This window comes from Octodon degus, unplaced genomic scaffold, assembly GCF_000260255.1.
Source record: "Octodon degus isolate 3935 unplaced genomic scaffold, OctDeg1.0 scaffold00041, whole genome shotgun sequence".
Taxonomy (NCBI): Eukaryota; Metazoa; Chordata; class Mammalia; order Rodentia; family Octodontidae; genus Octodon; species Octodon degus.
The window spans coordinates 12,863,829-12,889,756 of record NW_004524617.1 but is presented as its reverse complement, the minus strand read 5'-3'; the positions used below and the strand labels follow the sequence as shown (position 1 = coordinate 12,889,756).

The 25,928-nt window shown below is 40.2% G+C and overlaps 1 protein-coding gene across 1 annotated transcript in view; it reads right to left on the bottom strand.

Annotated features, from left to right (window-relative positions):
* Nucleotides 1-25,928, bottom strand: part of Pcyt1b (phosphate cytidylyltransferase 1, choline, beta) — an 88,082-nt gene that overhangs the window by 23,431 nt on the left and 38,723 nt on the right. The window contains exons 2-5 of the mRNA XM_004631371.2: nt 22,720-22,819; nt 13,707-13,823; nt 3,040-3,191; nt 371-449 (exon numbers count right to left, since the gene is read on the bottom strand). Coding sequence (XP_004631428.1) covers nt 371-449; nt 3,040-3,191; nt 13,707-13,823; nt 22,720-22,819 — 448 coding nt within the window. The remainder of the gene's footprint in view (nt 1-370; nt 450-3,039; nt 3,192-13,706; nt 13,824-22,719; nt 22,820-25,928) is intronic.

Genomic DNA, 25,928 nt, shown 5'->3' with positions numbered 1-25,928 from the left:
CAGATTGTAGGCCCACACCTACAATCCCAGAACCAGGGAGGCTGATGTGAGTTCAAGGTCAGCCTACAACTACGTAGGGTAAGACCTGTCTTAAAAAATAAAATGTAGACATCAGGAAAAGAAAAATTCACATAAATATTTTAACACTAAATTTATAGAGACATCATGAAATGAATACAAGTTACCTTTGGCTTCTACAATTACAACAGGGGCTCAGAGTGGCGGCCATTAGCTTCCAGACATGTATTAATACAGTGAACTGCTGAAAGGTATATACATTTTTTGACAGAACATAAACTGCAGTCTTAGAGCAGGTGTTTGGTGCTCAGTATTTGGTGTCGTGGACAAGTGAACACAGGGGCTACTTCACCTGCTTCCTTTATATGCTTGTAAACATCATCAGAGCCGGCAGAAGAGTACGGAATGTCATCATGAGCCACAAAGTCAATCTGTTGGAGAGAAGAGTGACGTCACTACGAGGATGGATATACCCTCATCTGCATATTTTGAGGGGACTCAGAAGCCCTCTCATGAGCCTCTCAAGTGCTTTTGTGAAATATGGCAGCCCTATGTTACATTTATAGTGTGGATCTGAATCTTTAACAGAAAGGTATTTCCAACTGTCTTTATTTCCATGAGATGACAGTGACTGAGAAAAGTAAATGTTTGGTTCCTTTCCTCTGTTGGTCTCTCTCTCTCTCTCCTACCTCCAACAGCAGGTTTTCCTGATCTTCTGTGCTTCTGCCTGTAAACTTTCTGCTTCAGAAATCCCATTCATTTCTCAGGATTTAATCACCCTTGCAATGGTGAAGAATCCAAATTTGCATTTCCTATCCCACTGATGGCAACAGGCCTTCACACTCTGTCATCTTTTATACTGAGAAAATGAATTTGTCTCTTTTCTTATTTGATCCTTATAACCTTGTGAGGTAGGTAGGGACATAGTGCCACTTCAATCAGGACATAAGGTAAGGGCACTAGAGAACTTGTTCAATTTGTCCAGTGTCACACAGCTTGTTAGTGGTTTGAAAAAGGGAGTGGGCAGGACTGACGCAGGCAAGGCTTTTATAACACCCACTATGACCCTCTTTAATACTTTTTGCTGTCACTTTAAAAATCAACTTGTCCTGAATTTAATTCATTTTCCTGAAAACTAGTGGTCCTTTCCAGTAGTGCCTCCATTTTCTCAGTTCCACTGGTGTGTGTGTGTGTGTGTGTGTACATGTTCCCCAACACACATGCATACACATGTGTATGGGCCCCGCACTTTCTCTTTATTGCTGCTATACTAAATTCAGGGAACTGTCATCTGGATTATTAACACCAACTTGTCCTCACCATAGGCTCTATTCTTTCCAAGTTGTCCTGCCGTCACACAGGTTGTCCTCCTTAAACAGTTTTCTTCTGGTGTTCCTCATGCCTGCTGACCTTCATCCCTACCTCCTATTACATCCAGTAATCCAGTAAACAGTCTTTGCACAACTTTTAAGCCTTTTTTTTAAAAAACCGGGATTGAACTCAGAACCTTGAACTTACCAGGCAGGTACTAATGCCGCTGAGCTATCTTCCCAACCCTAAAGTCTTTTATAATGCAACTTTACTTCACCTTGAGAGGTGGTGTAGAGTAGGAGTTTAATTTTCCAGGGTATGATTCATGCCCTACCACTTATTAGCTGTAACTCACAAGTTGGTGGGAAAGATTCAATCAAGATTTCTCTACTTCATTGCTAGTGACATTGGGGGCTGGATAATTTTTGGTTCTGTGGCTGTCCTTTGTATTCCAGGATGCTTAGCAGCATCCCATACCTTCATCCACTAGATGCCAGTAGCACCCTCTAGCTATGACAACCAAAAATGTCTCTAGACATCGTCAAATAGCCCTTTAAGGGGAAACTCATTGGAGAAGTACTGGATTAAATGATGTAATTATTTACCAGTACTTAAAAGTAGGTACTCAATAAATGCTCGTTATTGGTATTAATTCTGTGCTCTGTACTCAAACTTAGTTCCTCCTCTCCCTCTCCAACGTATAATAACAACAATGAAATCTCAATGTAGTCATGAGATTGAATTCAACTCATACTAATAGCAAAAGCCTTAACACGGCACTGGGCACCTGGTAAATAATAAATGGCAGCCATCACTATCATTGCTAGTATCCCCTCTAATGCTTTATCACATGTTGAATATAAAATAGATGCTTAGTAAAAATGTGTTAGTGATTACTGAAAGTAAATCATATTGTAGTTTTTCTCTTTTCTTTTTATTCTCACTAGGAAATTGTCTCCTCTGCTATTACCCATGCACATTTATCAGTGTTCTCTATTCTCTTCTGCAATGCGAATTTAAAAATAGAAAAGAAAATTCTTAGAACAGCTTAATCTTATTTTTTTGTACTGCTTATAAAAGAAAAGAATAGCTCCTAATGTGGGGCTGGCAGGAAGATACAAAGCACATAATTTGATGCAGATCAAAAGAGTTTCTTGTGTTTTCAACTAATAAAAACCTTATGTCAGTAGGAATCTCAGGGTCACAAAATCAGAGATATAAAGATTCTTCTTAAAGACTGGCCTTGACCTTCTGGGTAAGATGTGTACACATTTGTCCCATGCAAAAGGAGGCTCGTGAATCTGTAAGCACTGATAATGACGTGGTAATGACAGTGGTGGTGACATTCTTGGAGCTCTGGCTGTTTTCTTAGTGCGTTACTTAGATTCTCTCATAAAATCCTCAAAATGGCCCCAAGTGGAAGATAGCAGTATCATCCCATTTTACCCATGAGGTGATGTGAGTACTATATGGTTAAATATCTTGCTCCACATCCCAGTTAGAAGAAGAGAGAGACAGTCTTTGGATCTGGGTGGTCTAGCCCTAGTATATATGGTCAAGAACATGAGAAGATAGAGGTTCTCAGACTTGGCTGGAAGAGAGATGATACATCAGGTGACACTAAATGACAGTTCCTGAAATCTGCAGTTTCAGCTGCAAAACCAGATTCCTAATCCTGCTACTTAGAGAATACAGGATGACAAAAAGTACCTTGTGTTTTTCCAGAAACTCTGGGGTAAGAGTCCAAGGAGCATCTCTGATGACTTCATCCACATAGCGACAGTGTCGGAGAGCTTCGTACCTCTCTGCTTCGTTCATCACAGTGAAACCTTTGAATTTGTGTGTGAGATCATCGCTGCAAACTAAAATAGGTAAGACTATTAGACGCTGCTACTACCGGGCATCCTGGTGCCAACACGCCTCCTTCAGCAAGACAAAAGCAGCACAGCCCCTTTGAGTCCTTGGCATAATTCAACTCAGGTTTTTGAAGGAATGAAGGATTAGGAGAGCAAAGCAAACTTAAATGCACCAAGATTTCAGAATTTCATTTTAGTACTAATTATCACTGCATTCGCTACTGAGGCTTTTATTAAAATTATTTTCCACACTACCTAATCTGATCTTCCTATCTTTTATTATTTCCCTGCCCAATCCTTTAGTGAAATTTACTAGTCAAAAATAAAATGACCAGCCGGGGAGATAGCTCAGTGGCATAAGTGCCTGCCTGGCAAGTACAAGGTCCTGAGTTTGATCCCTGGTACCAAAAATAAATAAAATAAAATGACCAGATGGACAGGAAAAAGGAGAGAGAAGAGACCTTACAGAATGTTTGACCAACCAGTTCCAATTCTTTTGGTAGATGATTTATACTTAAAGTCTAGACACACACACACACACACACACACACACACACACACACACTTCTCTTCCCTGGACTGAGGTCTAATCATGAGTATATATAATTTTGTGTGCATGATAGTCATGTGTCAACTAAGAACAGGGACAATTTCTGAAAAATGTATCCTTAATTGAGTTCATCACCACATGAGCAACACACAGCACACATACACAAATCTAGTTAGTACGGGTCAGTCTCCTGAGGTGGCCTCCTGATTTAATCAAGAGATGTAGCAAACACAAGATGAATGAAGCCGCTGTTGGCATAATCCAGCATCCTAGTTACAGCAAATGTTTTTAAATAAGACTAGACTTTAAATTAACAACAAAATGTATAATCATAAATAACAAGCCAGTAACATAATTGTTTCATATCATTCTCCAGTATCATGAGCTTTACATATCTGTATGTGCCATACATTTGCACAAGTGCTAGCACAGCAAGTCTGTTCACACCAGCACAACACAACCATGGGAGTGATGTATTGTTTGATCATGTTATGCCATCTGGAGCATCAGCTCTACTATCATCTTGTGGGATTACCATCGTGCATCAGTGATGACTAAAACATCGCTATGTGGCACATGAGTATAAAAATAAATATATTTTAAAAATACAGTGCACCTGGGAGTTGCATTATTCTTACCATCTCCACTGTTCCCACTCCAATCTGCTCACCATCCCTCCTTCCGGTTCATTACTCTCCTGCTTCCAGACTTGCCCAACCCCAATAGCCTATTCTCTTTGGCCAGAATGAGCCTGTTAAAATGTGTCACATAGTATCCTTCCTTCTCCCTCAGAGGGAAAGCCAGTCTTCCCCTGGTCTAGGGCCCTACAAGCCCCACACCTCTGCCAACCACTCCTTGCCTCTCTGACCCATCTCCTATTGTTTCCCAACCCCCAAGCTCCTTGCTGTTTACTGAAACCACCAGAAGTCTCCTCAGGATAGGGCTTTGCACCTCCTGTTCCCCAAACTGGCAGTAGCTGTGCTCTGGGACTCCCTCCCATCCTCCCTCCACTCTTCCTCTGCCAGCATACTCTGAATTACAATCGAGCTGCTTCCTGCCATGCACCCACAGCCACCACTGCCTCCTTTAATTTTATTGTTGGCACTTCCCACTAGAACGTTTCTTCCCTCAGGGCAGGGACTCGTAGCTGTATCATTGTCTGATGAACAATATCTGGTTCTTAGTAGGCTCCTAACAAATGTTAAGTGAAATAAGAATGCCTGGTGTGTGTCAATGCTCAATAAGTGTTGGCTAATATTTTAAATAAAAATTATATTTATCTATAGGTATATTTTAATAATATATGGAAATAAGAAACTTATAAATTGATATAGACAGATAGATGTGCCTGCATATCTCTTATAAATGCTTGCTAAGACATTCCCTGTTATAGCAGTTTACATTATATATCTGTATATACAAAATAGGATAGATATACAGCTACTTACTCTTAATTCAATGAGAAGAAAGATTTGTACTAATAGTGTTTGTGGACAGGATAGCATGTTTGTACCTTGTACTATGAATATCTACTACAAAGACAACAATATGCAATGTATTAATTATTGAAACTGTCCTACTAATCGGTTTTGAAACTGTCTCATTGTTATTTGTTTCTTAATAAAATTGATAATAATAATAAAAAACAACATCAACCATGCAGCTGGCCCAAACACTTTCATGAGCTCGTGAATTATGAAGCAAACTGGGCTCTGCTCCTTGAGATTTTGATTTTGTAGCAGGGTCCAGGCACCATTGTATTCAACAGGCTTCAGGGATGCTTCTGATGGTTGTGACATTTGAAACCTTCAGATTACGAGCAACTTGAGCAAAGACACCTGGCTGTCTGACTCACCCATCATTCCCAGAAGTGGGGTTGGGGAGGGCAGGTGGTACAACTATAATGAGCATGTATTGATTCACGGTTTGTATCTGCTTTTCTTTTTAACTTTTTTTTTATTTTCATATGTATTTAGTACAGGGTCTTACTATACAGATCAGACTCGTAGTGATCCTTCTGTTTTCAACCTCCTAAGTGCTGGGATTACAGGCGCGCATCACCAGGCCCAGTCTTAATCGCCTTCTCAGTGCACCCCAGGGGTGCAGCTGGCACTACACACCAGGGATCAAACCTGGTCCCTGCTGTATCTGGTTTTAATTCTATAAATACGAGGTATTTATGGGCCATGCTATATAATTTTAAAACTGACCTAGGACTTTGTAGTCATTCTTTTGTGATTTTATTAAAATCCTAATAAAGTATCATATTGAACAGAAATGGATTTCAGATCCATCAATTTTCTATTTCAAACAGCACAAAACTAGGCCAGGCCTTATCATCTCCCAATTTGCTCTCACTTCTACATGACTCAGATGATGGTCTGTAGATAGACCACAAAGGAAACAAACACTCTGTTTATACCAATGAAGGGCTGTACTTTCATATCCCAGGAGTGACCACAAGAAGCAGCTGAACACGCTGACCAGTTATTGTCTAAACATTAATTACGCCCAAAGCAGCACTGTTGTTCTTGAGTCTTGGCAAATGTGTTCTGACAACCAGATGGAGAACTCAGAGCTATGGCATTCCAGTACCACAAAAAAAATTAAAAAACCCACAAAGAAACAGTTAAGCCATCCAAGCAGAGAGTAATGCTCAATAATCAATAGCATTAGTCATTTGTTAACAGTAGCAATAATATAGTCATTTATAGAAATATCCCTTTGGGTTTTGAGTTCTGTTTTTTCCTTGCCCCAACTCTAATCAGATGTTCAGAGCTCTTGGTACAAATTCCCTTGCAAAACTGTGAAGTTCAATTTGCTGGTCAACAACCTGCCTTCCTGGCCGCTGTCTTCCCAAAGCCAGAGCTTGGGTGGGTGGGAGGACTTCTAGAAGGAAGAAGATAATGAGAAAGAAGATTCCTCCAAATTGCAAGGAAAAGACCAAATGCCAGTGGATCTCACAAGCCACAGGGTTCAGGGAAGAGCCTCAGGAGAGACAAAGACATGATGCCCTAGGCTCTGGGGCTCCCACCTGAGGACACACTGCAAGAGCCTCACCTGAAACAGGTACAGAAAGTTGTGTTCTGCTAGTAAGTATATGACGGGGGCAATGCAAAAATGTCACTGGGACAGAGACACATTTCTGTCTCTTGTAGGCAGTTTGGATATTTGTTTGACTCTAGGGAGGTGCCCTATAAAGACTGAGATTATTTACCAATCAGCCTTGCAAAATAAAATCTTAAGAGGATTGTTTTACTGTTATTGTTTATTTGTGCTGTAAGGATGGAACCCAGGATGACTTACAGGCTAGGCAAGCACTCTACATCTTCAACCATAGATAGGTATTACATCTCAATGAAAACACAGTAAGTCATAAACCCGAGTTTGCAGAGAATGTTTATATCTACTATAGTAGAAGTAATAGCATATATATTGCTCTTATTTTATTCCCCTCCTATGAGGTAGAGGGTATTTTGTGACTCTTATCCTTTTAAAATACTTTTAGGGAAAAACACACGGCCATAAATTTTAATTTCTTAACTTTACTTAATCACTTATTTATTTGTGGTAGTGGGGACTAAAGCCAGGACTAAAGCACTGAGCCAACCCTTCATTCTATTTTTTATTTTGAATCAAGGTCCCATTAAGTTGCCCAAGATTAGCTAAAATTTTGATCTTCCTGTCTCAGTCTTTTAGAATGCTGGGATTTCTATGTGCCATCATGCCCAATTTCCTGTCTTCTTTTTAAATGACATAAACTTTTAAATAGAAATGAAAGAAAAAGTACTTTACAAGGAGTCTCAGTTCATTAAAATAATAGCAACAAAGTAATGTTCCTTAAAAGAAAACATTCAAATCATTACTGACTACATGCTCAAGGCATTATAAATACAGGTATTATAATCAGAATACAGTCTGTTACTGCCTAAAAAGTAGACAATATAGCATCTCCAGAGTACCTCCAGTAATCCAACTTTCTGGTTGGGGTGTGTGTGTGTGTGTGTGTGTGTGTGTGTGTGTGTGTATGTGTGTGAGTGTTTCTGAGAATGGAACCCAGGGTTTCCTACACATTGGCACAACTGCTCTACCACTGAATTACACCTCCAGCCTTTTTATTTTGTAGTTTGAGACAGCATCTTGTTAAATTGTCCAGGCTGGCCTTCAACTTGGAATCTTCCTGCCTCCACCTCCACCATAGCTGGAATTACAGGTGTGTACCACAGCACCCAACAATTGATGGCATTTTGATAAATTATTTCTGGTAATTACCAAGTATTTCCACCAAATACCTGCCCATGTACTTGTATCATGAGTGCAGTATGTGTTCCTCATGGAGGAATTCCTATACCAAACCTACCTGTAGATGGAGACTACAAATAATAGGGCCTTACTTACCATAAGCATTCTTATTTGTTATCTTCACACATAATGTCAAGACCCAGTTTTTAAACCACAACACAGAATACCCATTCTTTAAAGGCTCCCTACATTCTTTGGCATTGAGTTGTTTGCAATATTCCATGACACTCTGTAAAGATAATCTAAGACAGAGTTCATCTCAAACTAATGTACACGTACCTTTCAAGGGCATGCAAAGACCTTCTAGGAGTTATCCAAGCATAGAAAGTTTTAGAGGAATCATTGTTCAGAACCTCACTTTCTAATGGTACCCTTTGCTCAAATAAATGAACTTGAGAAAGTCTCCAGATCCAAAACCACCTTTACCCCACTTTAAAAAAAGAAAGGCACCATCCAAATCTTTGGTATGTTGCATGCATTTCCAGAGGAAGAAATGCCCAGCCAAATGAAAGCCTCATACTCTGACTACTGAAAATACTATGAACCTACAAAACTTCTGGTCTTTCCTTGGCATACGTGTATTTCTGTTACAGGTGAAGTCTGGTGTTAGAAACTAAATATGGTACAATGACAAATAATGCAAACTCTAGCCTAACTTTGCCTCCTCTTCTTACAACTATTATCAAAGAACACACGGATCTTGAGGGATAAGGCCCAGGAACTCAAAGTGAAAGGAGCACTGGAAAGAAATATTGAATGCTAAAAATGGCTTTTTCATGTAGTTAAGGGTAAGCATTTTTCCAGCTATTCTCAACACTCATATTGAATCCTAAAAATGGTTTTTCTCTTGTAGTTAAGAGTAAGCATTTTTTCCAGCTATTCACTTCAAAATCACTTTAATAACCCAAAGCTGTATAGGCTAGCACTGCTTCTCAGAAATTTAACTGGAATATTTTCTGGACTTATCAAATATTTTAAGATACACTGGAATAAATGCATGGGTAAAACATTTACATGACTTTTTTTCAGATTTCATGTGCATTATTTAAAAAGGAAGTTAAAAACTTATTTTATAAACTCACATTATAAAATATTCAATTTATAGATAATCCTTATCTTCTAAGATGTTGACGTTCTACTCCCTCACAACAAAAATAAAATTACTTATTTCAGAGCAATTACTCTCTGGTAGTATATGCCCCTCTCTATCTTTAGATACATAGGAAAAGTTTAATCATGATGTCTAATAAAGAATTATTTCTGATTTTTATACTAAATGTTATCTAATTATTCCCCAGAGCCAAACATGAGACTGTGCTACATACATACCCACACACACCAATATTTAGAAAGTGTCTTCAAAAATTATATTTATCTTTTCATAAGTACCATATAATTTTACCTATAAATTACATTGCATTACTATATATTAAGTATAATGATTTATTGTCTTCTTTATAACTTATACTAGAGCTACATGATTTTAATATTGACTGATTCTATTTTATCTTATCTATTCTATAATTTATTTCTCAGTGGCTTTTATAAAGCTGCTTCAAATATGTTAATATATTTAAATTAATAGAGTTTTTTGGTTTCTAGGTTTTTAATAGGTTTGACAGTGAGGAATGGTTTTAGAAATTAAATTAGAATATATGCTCTGTAAGCTAAAACTGAAGCACCAGGTTTTTTTTTTAAAGGTTTTAAGCTAATGATAAAATCATTTTTCCAAAAACTAGTGGATTGTCAGTGACGTAATGAAATTGCCAATATTTCAACTCCCGCAATCCTTTCTGTGTATTATCTGGTTGAGTAAATTGGTTTCAAATAAATGAGCAAGGCTTATAATTAAGAGTCATTTGACAAATCTTGACATAGCCTTTTGTTATAATTCCCAGAAAGGAAGAAAGCAAATGATTCTAGTAGCTTGGCAACACATCCCTTTGTAGGCCAGGTCATTTCCTATTGATTGCAGCAAATTTGAAGGAGATCTTTACAAATTGTTACCTGATCAACAATTAGAATTAAACTTTGATGGCAGTAGTACTAATAAATTATTTTTGTGATTTGAGGCAAATAATTCAGAAAAATGTCAAAAATTGTGACAAAGTTGTATTTCTATCTGTTCACTTATGTGAACAAAATATTTCAGCATTTATGAAAAATAGGAATAAAATGAATTTTAAGTCCTACTTCATTCTTGCAACTAAATTATATTCATCATCATTGGGGCTGGAGAGATGGCTCAGTGGTCTAAAGCACCTACTTAGAACAAGCTAAGCTAAGCAAAGCACAGGGACCACGGTTCAATCCTCCAGCACCACATGCCAGCCAGCCCCGCCCCCTGGTGGGCTGAGCTGGCCACACACACACACACACAATAAATAAATGTAATAAATAAAAATAAATATTAAAAAAAATAATAAAATAAATTATATTCATCTACAGGGACATGAAACAAAGAGATCTCATGTATATCATTAAGAGATACATTGCTGATCAAATGTATGTTTATTTTTAATAATTCTTTATTAAAATGTATAACATGATTCTTTGGTTAGTCTGCACTAATTTACGTATTTTTTTATTTCAGAGGAATATCATAGACTGATAACTAAAAGACCTACAAACACTAATGTATCACATTAGAAAAAGTTACAGGAGGGTTGGGGAGATAGCTCAGTAGAATAAGTGCCTGCCTGGCAAGCACAGGGTCCTGAGTTCAATCCCCAGTACCACAAAAAAAAAAAAAAAAAAGAAAGAAAGAAAAAAAAAAGAGAAAAAGTTACAGGTGAGAAAAGGAATGAAAATACAAATAGCAAGTAAAGCTGGGGAGATGGCTCAGTGGCATAAGTACTTTCCTGGCAAGCGCAAGGGCCTGAGTTCAATCCCCAGTTCTAAAAAAAAAAAAAAAAAGATATTTTGGGCCAGGGAGATGGCTCAGTGGAATAAGTGCTTCCCTGGCAAGCTCAAGGGCCAGAGTTCAATCCCCAGTTCCACCAAAAAAAAAAAGAACCCCAAAATAGCAAGTAAAATGGGCAAATTTATAAAATATTGGAAAGTTAAAAACAAGTTAGTTAGCTGGGCATGGTGGCACATGCCTATAATCTCAGTGCTCTGGGAGGCTGAGGCAAATTGAAGCAATAAGTGGTTAACTTAGTTCCTTAGCAAGACTCTGTCTCAAAATATAAAGAGAAAGAAAGGTAGGTAGGTAGGTAGGTAGGTAGGCAGGCAGGCAGGCAGGCAGGCAGGAAGGAAGGAAGAAGGAAAGCTAGAAGTATAGTAGAGGTATAGTTTACTATAAATTACCAGTACTAAAAAAAATTTTGTTAAATATTTCATATATGATGATACTTTTCAAAGTGTTATAGCTCTTAGATGCCACCAGGTACATTTAAGTAATTAGGTAACTATTTTTTTTCAAATATCAGTATTGGTCTTCTGGTTTCTGGCCTGCCAAGTAATGAACTTAGACATCACCATTCCATTCCAACAAGAAGTGAAAAGGAGAACAAACTGAAAAATCAACAAGTTTTCAGAGTCTGAGAAATGAGGTCACAGGGCAAACTAATGCCACCCAAATTAGAGAGACAGACGGACAAAGAATCACAACTGCCTGGCACAAAAATTCACAAGCAGAAAGCTCTGAAGGAACTGGTGCCAGGCAGGAAAGCTTAAACTGACAAACTGGCTCAGTATGTACACCTGTGGGGATTTAAAACTAAATGGGTACAGAAAATCTTAACTGTGACTCATATCAAACCATCTCACCAAAATGCCTCAGAACCAAACACTTGCAGGGGTCCCCTCATGGCCCAGGAGCCTAGGACCAGACTGAAGGTGGAGGGCTCACTTGACAAATGGTTTTCTACTGAGGCAGAGGAAATGAGCAAGGGTTGGTTCCTCTGCCTGCTGTGCATTCCCTTGGCAGGACTTGCCCAGCAACCACTGCCTTTCACCACTCAAAGGAAGAATTCCATTCAATAAATCCCCATGGTAATCGCCCATAGCAAAATCTGCAGAAGGGTTTCTCTTCAGTACCTACAAAACAGTTTTAAATTTTCAGGAGATAATAAAATGCTTTTAAAAAACCAGATACACCATCTCTTACCAGCACTTCTTTTGTTCTTATAATAAATGTCCAAGGGTTGATGGGATCTGATACTTATGGTGCCATAAAACTGATCATGGTGAATGCCATGTGTGGTGGCACACATCTGCAATCCCAGCATTCAGGAGGCTAAGACAGGAAGATTGTCATGAGTGTGAGGCCAGCCTTGACTACATAGTGAGTTCAAGACCAGCCTAAACTACTAGCAATACCCTGTCTAAAAAACCCAAAACAAACTGATCATGATGAATACATACACTGCTACAGAAGTAAGATGCAAGGGCTGGCCAAACAGCTCAGCGGATTAAAGTGCCTGCAAGCAGGTGCAGGGGCCGGGGTTTGATCCCCGGGCCTGCTGTGCCAGCGCTGCCCCCCCAGGGCGAGCTGAGACAGCAATTGAGACTGGGTGTGGTAGCACACATCTGTAATTCCAGCTCTTGGGAGGCTGTAAACAGGCGGATCACTATGAGTCCGATCTAGTAGGGAGAACCTGAACACCCTGTAGACCGTTCCCTAAAATAAAAAAAAAAAAGTAAGATGCAGGTGTCCTAGTCAGGTATTTTACCTTTTACCCATATCGACATAGGTAGACCTTCCAGAGGAAGAAACTTTCAACCCCCATCCTTCTCTTTCCAGTAGGTTTAGGAAGTAAGTTGGTTCCTTCATCATGAAACAAAATTACCTGGCTAAATAAATCTCCATTTCTTTAACACTGCACATAAATTCAATGAATCAGTGTTATGTAAAGCCACTGCTGTTAGTACAGTACTGTCCTAAGTGCTATGGATCACACGAAGGAAATAGACAATGTCTTAGTCACTTTCTCTTCCCTGGGTCAAAATACCCAACACTTGCAACCTAAAAGAGGTGAGATATATTTTAGCTCCTGGTATCATCCATGGTTGGCTAGCTCCAGGGCAGACATGCTATGACAGAGGGGCACGATGAACAAAAAGTTGCATGTGACATGGTGACCAGGAAGCAAAAAAGGGAGCATCCAGAGAAAGAGATACATCCTTCCAGGTCATGGTCCCCACGACCTGCCTCCTCCAACCAGGTCCTACCTAACAACGTGTTAGCTATAAACCCATCAGTGGACCAATCTACCAATGAGACTCTGAGGGAACATTTCAGATCCATAATACATGATCTATAATAGATGATGGCCTTGTTATCCCAGACCTCTTCCGTTCTCCAAGGCTTGGAGTCAGAACAATACAGCTTTTCTCTTGACTCTAGAAAATTTCAGAAACATAAATTACATCATGTCTGAAATACCTGGAAAAAGTATTGATGGAAAGCATGAAGCAGTAACTTCGGTGGTGGTATTAATCTGTCCTCCTCTGATGATCAGTAGTACACAATCTCATGATGTCATTTCTCTTTGATTTTTTTAAATGGCCATTTTAAATTTCATGCAGTTAACAAGTAAGTCAATACAGGCTGCTTTGGAAGCATTAACAGTGTAGCATCTTACTTTGAGAACTCTGAAAGGAACCCTTTGCAAGAAGTATCTTATTAAGGGGTTTTCTGGACGAAGAGAAAATGAGCTTCTTACCTCCTACCAACAAGTAGCTGTTGGGAAACAGTGTTTTTGCTTGCATAAGCGCCCTTGCATGACCTGAATGGAAGAGGTCGAAAATTCCATCTGCATATACTCGGACAGGCCTGTCAACTGTTAAAAAAAAAAAGGAACACTATTAGCAACACTGCAGAAAAAGGAATCCTTGTTGCTTGCCACTAGTACAGTGCCACAAGAGAGGTTACCAGGATAAGACACAATCTCTATGGACTAGTTTCATATTTGTACATGAAACTGATTTTAAAAACAGGTTCTTCTAAAGACATCAAAGCAGAGCAAAAACAAAATTAAGATTAAACCAGAACACACAATATAGATGAAGAAAGGAGAAAGACAAAGAGCACTGGGAGTTCTCTTGATCCGGAGTGGAATATAAATGTGTGAAAAGGCAGTCAGTCTGGCAGGAAGATCGCGGTGGGAATAACTGAGGAGCCCAGTGGGAAGGACACATGACTATGTCCCCAAGTGAGAGTCTGACAGTATTGAGTGAAGCCCCACATCCTGCACTCAAAGGCAATGACGTTCTGGATTTGCTCAAGTTCTCAGATGTTGCACACTTCTCTTTCCACCTCCAACTTTGGTTCATAACCTGCAGTTAGCTATGCTAGGAGTGTTTACACCACAGAAATTAGCAAATGCTACAAATCAGGACTTGTTCTCCTTGGAGGGCTGGTCATTAAATATTTACTGGGTCACTCTAACCTCTTTGGTGTTATAAGGGTTGGGAGATATGCCCCAAAGAGAGAAGAATCCAAATGTACATAGGTGTAGAGCTCCAGATTGGAGATTAATAATCAACATTATAGTTCTTCATAGTCTTACAGAACAATATTGCTAAGGCAGGCCAAAGATCCATCTCCTTCCAGTCAGCAGGGAGATTTTGTGGAATAGGGTTCCATCAATTTGGTGGATGAAGCAACTCACAAAATGGGAGGGAGAAAGTTTTTACTCTACTGTACTCCCCCCTCCCGTCTTGATAGTTGGAAGTCGTCTGTTGCATTTCTTGTAAGTTTCTATTTTTTCTCAACTTTTATACCTTTATCCACTCTCAACAAAGGAATTGTATAGTGAAAATACAAGAAGAGGATTCAAAAATGAATGATGGTAGAAAAAAGTAGTTTCCCATCTCAAAGAGCTCTCGTCCTTAAGCACATCTGAAACTCCTCCATCACTGCACCCAAATGGAGCTATATTATTCTGCCATTGAGAAGAAAGGAGACCTTTGTGGTCGCAAGTGTGTCCTTTAAAAAAGAAATATAAGAAGACAGACACACTATACCTGTAGTCCCAGCTACTCAAGAGGCTAAGGTAGGAAGATCACTGGAGCCCAGGAATTTGAGATCTACCTGGGCAACACGGTGAGACACCATCAAAAGAAAGAAAGAAAGAAAGAAAGAAAGAAAGAAAGAAAGAAAGAAAGAAAGAAAGAAAGAAAGAAAGAAAGAAAGAAATCTTCTATCTGTTCCTATTTCAATTTAACCTTACACATGTTTTTGTTTGTAGTACTGTGGATTGAACCTAGAATGTTCACACTGAAGTACATCTCAGGCCTTTTTTGAATTTTTATTTTGAGACAGGGTCTTGCTAAATTGCTTTGGCTAGGCGTGAACTTGCAATCAGACGGTCTCAGCCTTCCAGGGTGCTGGAAATACAAGCATGTACCACTACACCTGGCTAACCTTGTATTTATTGACCAATCTTTCCATGTCCTTCTCTTCCTCCTCTCTTGTAACAATTATTTTATTCTCTAGTTATCTCCACTTTACTGTAACCCAATGTAAACATGAATTAAAACATCACATTGAGCCAGGCATGGTGGTGCATGCATGCAATCCCAGCACTCTGGGAAGCTGAGACAGGAGAATCATATATCCAAACCCAGCCTAAGCAACTTAGCAACCTAGGAGATCCTAGCTCAAAATTAAAATGAAATTGACTGGAGATGCAATTCAGTGTGAAGGCCCTGAGTTAAATTCCCAGTACTTCCCACAAAATGACACTGCATCTCCTAAGTTTGTATAATTATTATGTCATTAAAATATGGAAAAAGAGAACATGAGAGTATCAGTTAAATTTGGCTAACTGAACACACACACAGAGTTATTCCCACATCATCCCAAACATCACAAAAACTACCCAAAAAGAGTTTAAAAGATAACCCATTACTATTATGGAGTACTGGACTATATTGGAATATTTTGCTGAATTTATGCACCTAGAATATTTAAATAACAATGGAATGTCCTCAGACAAAACTAAACAAAAAAGGGGACACAAATGAAGGATGATTTTGTATCTGCATATACAAAATAGGATAGATATACAGATAATTTCTCTTAATTCAATGAATAGATTTGTTGTAATAGTGTTTGTGGACAGGATATCATGTCTGCATCTTGTACTATGGATAACCACCAAGAAGACAACAATATGCAATGTATTAATTATTGAAACTGTCCTACTAATCGGTTGTGAAAGTGTCTCATTGCTATTTTTTTCTCAGTAAATTATTCTAAAAAAGAGTTCAAAAGATAGAATTTTCCCCAAGGTTAAAAAACCAAGGACGATAATGGTAATGAATGAGAGGTGTCAACATCATGGAAAGTTATTTGTCAAGCATTGAATGCTAATGGGAATAAAAATTAGGGGTGAGGTAGGAAAAGAAAGGGATTGTTGTCTTTATGAACCTGGGTCTTTTCTTTTAAAAATATATGCATATGTTATATTGATGTTATAAAAGTGAATTTTTAGAAAAGAAAAAAATCAATGCAAATTTGTACTGAATGATCTTTAGGACTTTCATTTTAACGATGATTACTTCTTATCTGTAATGCACTTCAACTCCATCAATTTACAACATAGGCTGGTGAGATGGCTCAGTGGTCTAAAGCACCTACTTAGAACAAGTTTGCAAAGCACAGGGACCACGGTTCAATCCCCCAGCACCACATGCCAGCCAGCCCCGCCCCCTGGTGGGCTGAGCTGGCCACACACACACACACACACACACACACAAATAAATAAATAAATAAATAAATTTTTTTAAAAAAAATTACAACATAAAGAAATGTTACATTAATAGGTTCAGATGGGCGCAATGATTCTAACAAATTAAATTTCTCTAATAAAAAATCTAGAGACTAAGTCAGATTAGGAGCTGCAACCATTTTCAATTATACACTATTTCGAAGAAACAGACTTGCCTTCACAGGATTATACTGTATTCTGAATAAGGCACTGTAAACAGAAAATGCTTTGAAATAACAAACTGTCTAATGAGGGATCCTTGGTTTCAATGCTTTTATTCAATTTGAATTCAATTGACGAAAATTTGTTTTAAGATATAAACCCCACTGGGAAGCAGATGGTAGTTTTGTAGAACTTTTTGTTAATGATTCAGAGGTGATCAGGATAAATGAATTCAGAAAGCAAGAGGAAAGAAAAGTAAAGACAGATGACATAATTACTGAGAAAAAGGCCATTTAGTACATTTGAAGAGTATTTGCCGAGTTGATTTTGCAGTGAGCTCACTTTTTAAAACTGTAGTGTGTCAGCAATTTCCAGACTTGAGAAACTACAGGATGAAAAATAAAAAAGAGGAACCTGGCCCCTTCTTTTCTTTAACAAAATCACTTCAAGAAAAAAATGAGAGGGAGGGAGGGAGGGAGGGAGGGAGGGAAAGAGAGAGAGAGAGAGAGAGAGAGAGAGAGAGAGAACAGAGGGACAGAGAGGACAGAGACAGAGAGAAGGGAGGACACTGAGAGAGAGAGGACAGAGAGAGAGGACAGGGAGAGAGAGAGAGAGAGAGAGAGAGAGAGAGAGAGAGAGAGGGAGAAGACATGGAGAGAGAGGGTGAAGACACTGAGGGGGGAGAAGAGAGAGGAAGAGAGAAAGGAGGAGGGAAGAGGAAAGAGGGAGGAGGCAGGAGGAAGAGAGAACCTGCAGAATAAAAGAAACGTCAAATTTATATCAACTTATTGTTAAATATGGACATTATTGATCTAGCTTGTTCAAACTCTTTCCACTCTTCAGCTCAAACCCAAGCATCCTTTCACTTAGTGGAGGACCATGCTTCACAGGGCCACCTTTTGTGATCGACAAAGCAAGGGTTTGAGGTTGCATCTCAGCTCTATCCAGTCAGTTAGGACCTGTGACAAGTTACTTTTGGGTTCTCTAAGTCTCATTTGCCTCTTTCTGTAGAAATGGTACAATAATACCTACCTCACATGGTTTTTGCAAAGGTTAAAAGAGACCGACTACAAAGTATCAGATCAAGTGGATGTATAGTAATTCAACTTCTTTTCCCTTTCCCCAGAAAAGACCCTTTTCTGCCTAAACCTTAAGCTTTAGGTCAAATCTGTTTTCTTTGTAACCACCTTGGTACCATGTGGATCTTAAATATCCCCGAAAGCTCATATATTAAAGGCTTGGTCCCCAGCTAACAGTCTTTTGGGGAGGAAGAGGAAACTTGAGGTAGGACCTAGTTGGAGAAAGTCCAGTTGTTGGAGAAATGACCTCAAAAGGGATGATTGGGACCCATCCTTTCCTTTTGCTTTTTCTCACTTTCAGACACCATGATGTGTATGGCTCTGTTCCATCCCAAACTTCCTGCCATAATGTTTAGCCTCAACACAGGCCCAAATCAGGGGTTAGGGGGTTGGCGGTGGGAGAGACCAGGGACTGAAACCTCTGACACTGTAAGCCAAAATAACTTTTTCCTCCTTTTAAGCTGTTTATCTCAGGTACAGTAGTACCCCCGTTCATGAACTTTATTTGTTCCACAATTTTGGAAAAGATAGCCATGTTTCTGTTTGTTTGGGAAAGATGGCTGTAGTCATGTTTGTCACATAATGCAGAGTTCACAAATGAAAACCAAATTTGCGGGCTGGTGAGATGGCTCAGTGGTCTAAAGCACCTACTTAGAACAAGCTAAGCTAAGCAAAAGCACAGCGACCGCAGTTCTAATCCCCAGCACCACATGCCAGCCAGCCCCGCCCCCTGGTGGGCTGAGCTGGCCACACACACACACAAAATAAATAAATAATTAAAAAAAAAAATTGCCTAATACTTTTGTTAACCAAATTGTTTTCAAATAAAAACATTTGTGAACTGAGTTATCCACTGTATTTTGAGACAGTGACAGAAAACTAACGCACACCTACACTTTCATTTGGCATCCCTTGGATTTATTGCTAGGTCAGTATTTCTCAGTGTATGACCAGAAACTTCCGAAACTTCCAGGCTGTTTGTTAAAAATGCAGGTGCCCAAGCTCCACCCCTGATTTGAGGATATGGGGAGAAAATCAGGGAATCTACTTCTTGTTTTGTTTTCTTTGTTTCTTTGTTTTGTCTCTTTGAGACAGGGTTTTACCATGCAGCTCAGGCTGGCCTTGACCTCACTATGTAGCCCAGGCTGGCCTCGAACACTGCAATCCTTCCTGCCTCAGCCTTCCAAGTGCTGGGATTGCAGGTGTGCAAACACCATGTCCTGCCTGGAATCTACCTCTTTAACCAGCTCACCAGGGGACTTTTTATACACTAGAGTCTGAGGACAACTGCTCTGAGCTATTTCCCGGAGTTTCTCATTGCCTGTCTCAAAAGAAGTTCATGAAAAAGTTTACTCATTCTCCTACCTGCCTCCTCACTTCACCCTGCTCAAAGCTTTTTTTTTCTGTTATTCTCGTTTCCCCCAGTGCTGGGGATTGAGCCCAAGACCTTTGGGCCTTTGCACACTGTGTCCTCAGGCCTGGTTGTTTGGTTTTTTCTTTTCTTTCTTTTTTTTTTTTTTTTTTGTCTTTTTGTTTTTTGAGATACTGTCTCACAACACAGTTCAGGCTGGTCTTGAGCTTACTTTGTAGTCTAAACATGTCTTGATCTCAAAACCATCCTCTTGCCTCAGCCTCCCGAGTGCTGGGATTATAGGTGTGTACCACCATGCTTGGCTCAGGCCTTGGGTTTTTTTTTTTTCTTTTTTTTTGTTTAATTTATTTTATTTTTTTTCTTTTCAAAGTTTTATTGATAAACAGATAGCAATGAGACAGTTTCAAATCAAATCGGAAGTACAGTTTCAACAAATAATACACTGCATATATTCTTCTTAGTGGTTAATTGCTGTACAAGATGTGGACTTGTGATCCTATTTACAAACACCATTAAAACAAATCATTCTATTCATTAAGAGAATGCAACTATATATCTATCCCAACCACTCTAAATACACAGATACAAAATGAACATTCATAGGTATACCCCATTTTTTAAGTTCCGTTATTGAATATTATAGGTGTGTAAACTCAGCAAAATATTCTAAAAGAGTCCAGAGGCCATAATAGCATTGGGTCTTCTGTTTAACTGGCAATGTCAGAAATTATTGACCTGAGTCCCCCACAGCTCAACTTAACAGCATGGCTTTATTTCCTATATTTCGTCTTCATACTTTTCTACTGGATGGTTAAGACCAAGGTAAAGCAGGTCCTATGCAACAAGAGTTGTAGCTTTTTGGTCTGAGAAGGCCAGTGAAATGCCCTCAGGATTTATCCTGAGATCCTGTACCTCAGATTGTAGAACCCTTGTCAGTGCAGCCATGTGGAAGAGTCACAATAAGAATTTTTTTTTTCTCCTTGAATGCCTTCAGGGCACTTTTGGATGGCTGGAGTGTTGTGGGGATCGAACTACAGCAACCTGAGACTGTCAGCATTGTAGAAGCAGCCACTTAAAGAAGGGAGCTAGGGCCAGGCCCCCAAGAAAGAGTCGGGACGGGGGCGTGAACTGGCGACCGCCGCGCCCGGTCGCCACCCTTGTTTCATTTTGTTTTGCTTTTGAAACAGGGTCTTGCTAAGTCACCAAGTTGGCCTGGCCTCGCTTTATCTTATACATAGTTGTCCTGCCTCAGCCTCCCACAGTGCTGGAGTTACAGGTGTTCAATGCCATGTCCCTCTTGAAATCTATTCTCAAAGAGAAGCAGAGTGTCAAAGACAAGAGGTCAAGCTCTGCATAGACAGGTTTGAACTCAAATTTAAGCTTTGCCACTTAACAGTAGTTCTCTATATGTGGTCCATAGCACAGCAAATCACCTGAGGAATCTGGGAGGTTGTTTGTTGTGGTGCTGAGGATTAAACTTCAACTGAACAGGAGTTTGTGCATGCTAAGCAACTGCTACACCACATCACTGACCTTTTCCATTTTTTTATTTCAGGGCTGACTAATTTACTCAGGCTGGCCTTGAACTTGCAATCCTCCTGCCTCTCAAGAAGCTGGGAATATGGGTACAGACCACCCTGTCCTACTTTTGTCTGGAAACTTGTTAGCAATATGCCTTCTTGGGCTCTACCCCACTTGAATGGAATTAGCCATCTGTAGCTTATCAAGTCCTCCAGGTTATTCTGATACACGCTGCAATGTGGGAACCATTGCCACTTACTAGCTGAATGACCTTGTGCAGGTTCAGAGGTCTCTGAGCCTTCATTTCCTCATCTACGAAATACTAAAAGTACTAACCATGTTGAGTTGTGACAGTGAAATGGTACAACACATATAAAGGCCTTAGTACATAGTAAGCACTTAATACTTATCCATCCTCCTCATCATCATCATCCTCATCCTCCTCCTCATCCTCCTCCTCCTCATCATCAAGCAAACTGTCCTTCCCTCCCATGGATCCTTTTAAGTTTGGGTCGTTTTCCGCAGTGCTAAGTGGGAACCACTTAGCTGTATCATCCAAAGTGACTCAAAGCTTACCTGCTCAATTAGCCTGATTTTTTACTTCTGCCTAGTCAACTGGAATGACATTCATTTGCTCCCACACTCTCTATCTCCGAGCCTTCACTGTTTCTGTTGCACTTCTCCAAAATTCTTCTCTGTTTTTTCTGCCCACACAGTCTAAATCTTACTTCTCCCCAAAGTATCAGTTCCGTTCCGTTCCCTCTGTGAAATCTTCCCTGACCACCTCAGGCCAAATGAATCTGCCCTTCTCAAAATTGTCAGCTATCATCTGTGTTGCGGGACATGCATACATGCTACTTGTGACTTGTATTTCATATCTAATCATCTTATCTCTTTAGTTATAGTGAAAGCCTTTGGGAGACAGAAATGGTATGCTATAGTTCTTTTTAAATCTGTTCACTACCCATTCTCTGGTATGTGATAGGAATGAATGAATGCATGCATGAACAAACTTCTATAGGAAAGCCCAGTATTTGTTAATATATGCTTGAAACCTTTCAAAAAGACATACTTTAAAGAATAGTAATTATAGTAGTTCAGGTTCATAAAGGCCTTCATAGTTTAAAGAAAAAGTGCTTTGGTGCTTTTAAATGAATCTTCAGAAAAACCTTCTGAAGCCAGGGCAGTGGCGCAAGCCTGTAGTCTCAACTACTCAGAAGGTTGAGGCAAGAGGATCTCGAATTCAAGGCTAGCCTTAGCAAGAACCTGTCTCCAAAAAGTGGGGGCTGGGGCTGGGGATGTAGCTCAGTGATAGAGCACTTGCCTTGCATATGCAAACCCCCAGATTCAGTGCCCAGTAACCCCACTCCCCCACTGTCCCAACAAAATCCTTGTGGAGCAGGTATTGTTGTCCCTGTTTTGCACGTGAGGAAACAGACTCAGCTCTCCTTTATAACTTGCTCAAAGCTGTAGAAGTCATAAGTGGTGGAGATAAGCCCCCAACTTGGGTACTCTGTGCATCTTTTACTTTACTACTTCCACTTTGATTAATCTAACCTATCACTATTGATGCTTGATGTCTCTAATTCAACTCTGATTGAAAGCAAGTGCTAGGGGCTGGGGAGATGGCTCAGTGGAATAAGCGCTTTTCTGGCAAGCTCAAGGGCCTGAGTTCAATCCCTGGTTCTGTCAAAAAAAAAAAAAAGAAAAAGAAAGAAAGAAAGAAAGAAAGAAAGAAAGAAAGAAAGAAAGAAAGAAAGAGCTGCTCAAACAATGACACGCCTCTGAAACTTGCAGTCCACTTGCAGAGCAGGAAGCATAGTCTCACCTGGTGTTCCTAAGCGAGCCTGAGCAATGGTCAGCTTTTCATGAGGCGCTTGGCACTGGCAGCTGGTTTCATCTGCAAATGGGGCAGGTGCAGTCAGGGTCTAGAAGGGAAAAAGAGAAAAGAAATATAGTCTGATGCATTTCCCCACTTTTCAGCACTATCTTCCCCAAAATTTTGATTTCTGTTGGCTGTACAGATAGAAGTAAAATGCCTGCTGAGTTTCTCAGAGAAATATTATACTGCTAGAAATCAAGACTGGGCAGTACTGAATCACCCCCTCTCCCATTTTTATTGGTGCTACAGAAATAATAAGAGCTTTTCACTGTCTGCCACATATCAGGTACCAGAGAGGTGCTCTGGATGTTTTAGCACTTTTAGCTTTCCCAACACTCTGACGGATACACACTTCTGTCTTTCTAGAGTACAGGGTATAACCCTGTTTCACAGAGAAGGCAACTGAGGCTCGGCAGGATTAAAAAATATGCTAAGTCATGCCTTTTGGGAAGTCAGCTTTGAACATTTCCCCACCAATGCGGGCAGTCTTCAAACATTTAGACTCACCCACTGCTGGGGTACTGGGCTGAAAGGAACGTCATACTCGGAAGCGTGCCCCGACATTTCCTGTATTTCACACACACACCAGCCTGGCCAATCGTACACTCTGATGTCTCTTCAGTGCAGAGGGCAAGGCTGTAATATGGACCCTGCAAGGGCCTCAAAGCACAGCAATTCTGGCGGGCTGCAGATAACTGTTACTGTGGTAGCTTCGCCAACCACCAATGGCTGCAGGCCCTGCCCCAGGCAGCTTGGGCTGGGGCTCTGGGGAACGCTGTGAGAAAGATGTAGTCACTTGGAAGCCTGCCCAGGAAGTGGCCCTGCATTTTTTAGTCAGCCTCTTAAAATGAAAACCTCAGTCTCTGCAGACAGAGAAGACAAAGCCAGTGGTGGTTTTGTAAACAGGGTAAAAATGCAATCCAGAGCTGTACATTTGTAAGTCTTTGAGCCCTGTCATTACTACAGTCAACACTACACTGTTCCTTTGGTATGTTTAAAGCTGAAGTTGACTAGTCACTGTAAATGTTACTCAGAGTAATGCATGAATTGTTTCATAGAGATGGAGACAGGTGTTCCTCACTGTGGAAAGACTGGACTGAGGGGGGAGCCAGTCACGTGAGCAGGGGCTATGTCCCACTTCTGCCATTCATTTATTCAGTCACTTATCCCAAATATATGTTTGGCATTTCCTTAGAAGCTGAGGCTAGAAGTGGGGCTAAGACCAGTCCCTGTCCCTGTAGAGCACCTGTTCTCTGCCAATCTGTGTCCCGGCACCTTGCCCCTCTCCCCACCATAGCATTTTCTCCCTTGAAGCACGAGTCCTGCCCAGCTGTTTGGAGACCTCCCAGTTGCCTGAGACTTTCCTAATCCCTTCTTCTTCAGGACTCTGGAAGCAAACCAAGGCTTGGGATAAGGACTTGGGGAACTGGAATCCATTATTACTTCTTTTTCTGATAAACTAAGGCGATCTTGTAGGATCTGGGGGATTAGAGCAGCATTTATAATGAGGCAAAGGAGTACAGTGACAAGCGTAGAAACTGCCCACAGAACCAGGGTTCAAATCCCCTTCATGACACTTACTGGCTGTGTATTTTCATTTGGTTCTCTGAGATAAAAGGAACTGACATTAAGTCAGGTCAAGGGATGGAGGGTTTGTTTGAGGGCTACTCTGGCAATCAATCAGCAGAAAAGAAAGAAAGGGGCAGAATGTGGCCCCAGAGTGTTAAGGGCTCTGCATCAACCTGGCCATTCTCTATGGTTCTTTCTGCTCACTCCCATTTACCTGCCATCCTTCCACATTAAAATCTTTGCTGTCTTCCATTCCACACAACTTCAGCTTGAATACAGCCTTCTCAGTCTCTCTCACACTCCTGCTCCTACCAACTTCCCACTTTTTCTCATGTTTCTGGATTGACATTACTAAGGCAGGCTAGGATGTAGCTCAGTGGTAGCATGCATGAGGCCCTGAATTTGACTCCAGCACTGCAAAAATTTCCTAATGGAGAATCTGACTGGTCAGACATCCTTTCAAATCAAGCCACAGCCAAGATTGGCTGGAGGGGCTGGGGAGATGGCTCAGTAGAATAAGCGCTTGCCTGGCAAGCACAAGAGCCTGAGTTCAATCCCTGGTTCCACCAAAAAAAAAAAAGAAGAAAAAAAAAGATTGCCTGGAATTGGATTAATTACCTACCCTGGGGCCCAATAGCTATGGCAGGAAAGTTATGAATGGTCTGTCATCACTTTAGCAGGAGCTAGAGATAGATGAGAAATGTATTTGACTTTGTGTGCTCTTAAAAGCAAGTTAAAAAAAAAAGCAAGTTCCTTAACTTATCTGAACCTCAGCTGCATCTGTGAAATGAGTAATTATCTTGCAGAGTTGTGAAAAACAGAGATGATATGTATAGCATGTTTGGTACTCAATAAACTAGCTATTATTGCTGTAAGTACTCACTGTTATATAATGTATATACTCTTGCACTTTTGATATAATAGTATAAAATGTAGTTAGCCATAGAAACCAGCAAACTGCCTGATGAATGGACTTTAGGCCACAACCCAATTGGCTGGCAAATGAGACTAGCTTATATTAATGATTCATTACCTTTTTAATATATAGACAGTGAATCTTTTTCATATGTTCTCAAATACATTATTATTTGGAAATCTTTTATGTGCTAGTCACAAAGTTTGTTAAAGAGACTAGGTGTTGCCATTTTCCAAGAAAGATATGTTCCAGAGGGTGTGAAATCTGATAATTAAAGCACAGACAGAGAAATTTGTAAAACAACAGTGGTTACTCAAAAGTGAAGAAAAGGTTTGTGTGTGCTGTGCGTTTTGTTCTTCATTATTGTAGCCTAGAAGCAGGAAAGGGGGAGAATGGAAGAGACAAAGGCACACAGAGTTCCTCAGCGCATGTGCACAGGAAGGCGTCTTTGACAGCAGCTGATGTGGAAAGCGGCTATTTCCTGTTATGTACAAGGAAGTGTGCTTAGAATGGGGAGAAGGCAAAAAATAAGCTATAGCCTTACTTTCCAGAACACTGTTTTCCAAGGCAAGGCAGAGGGCTGGTGAGATGGCTCAGTGGTCTAAAGCACCTACTTAGAACAAGCTTAGCAAAGCACAGGGACCGCGGTTCAATCCCCCAGCACCACATG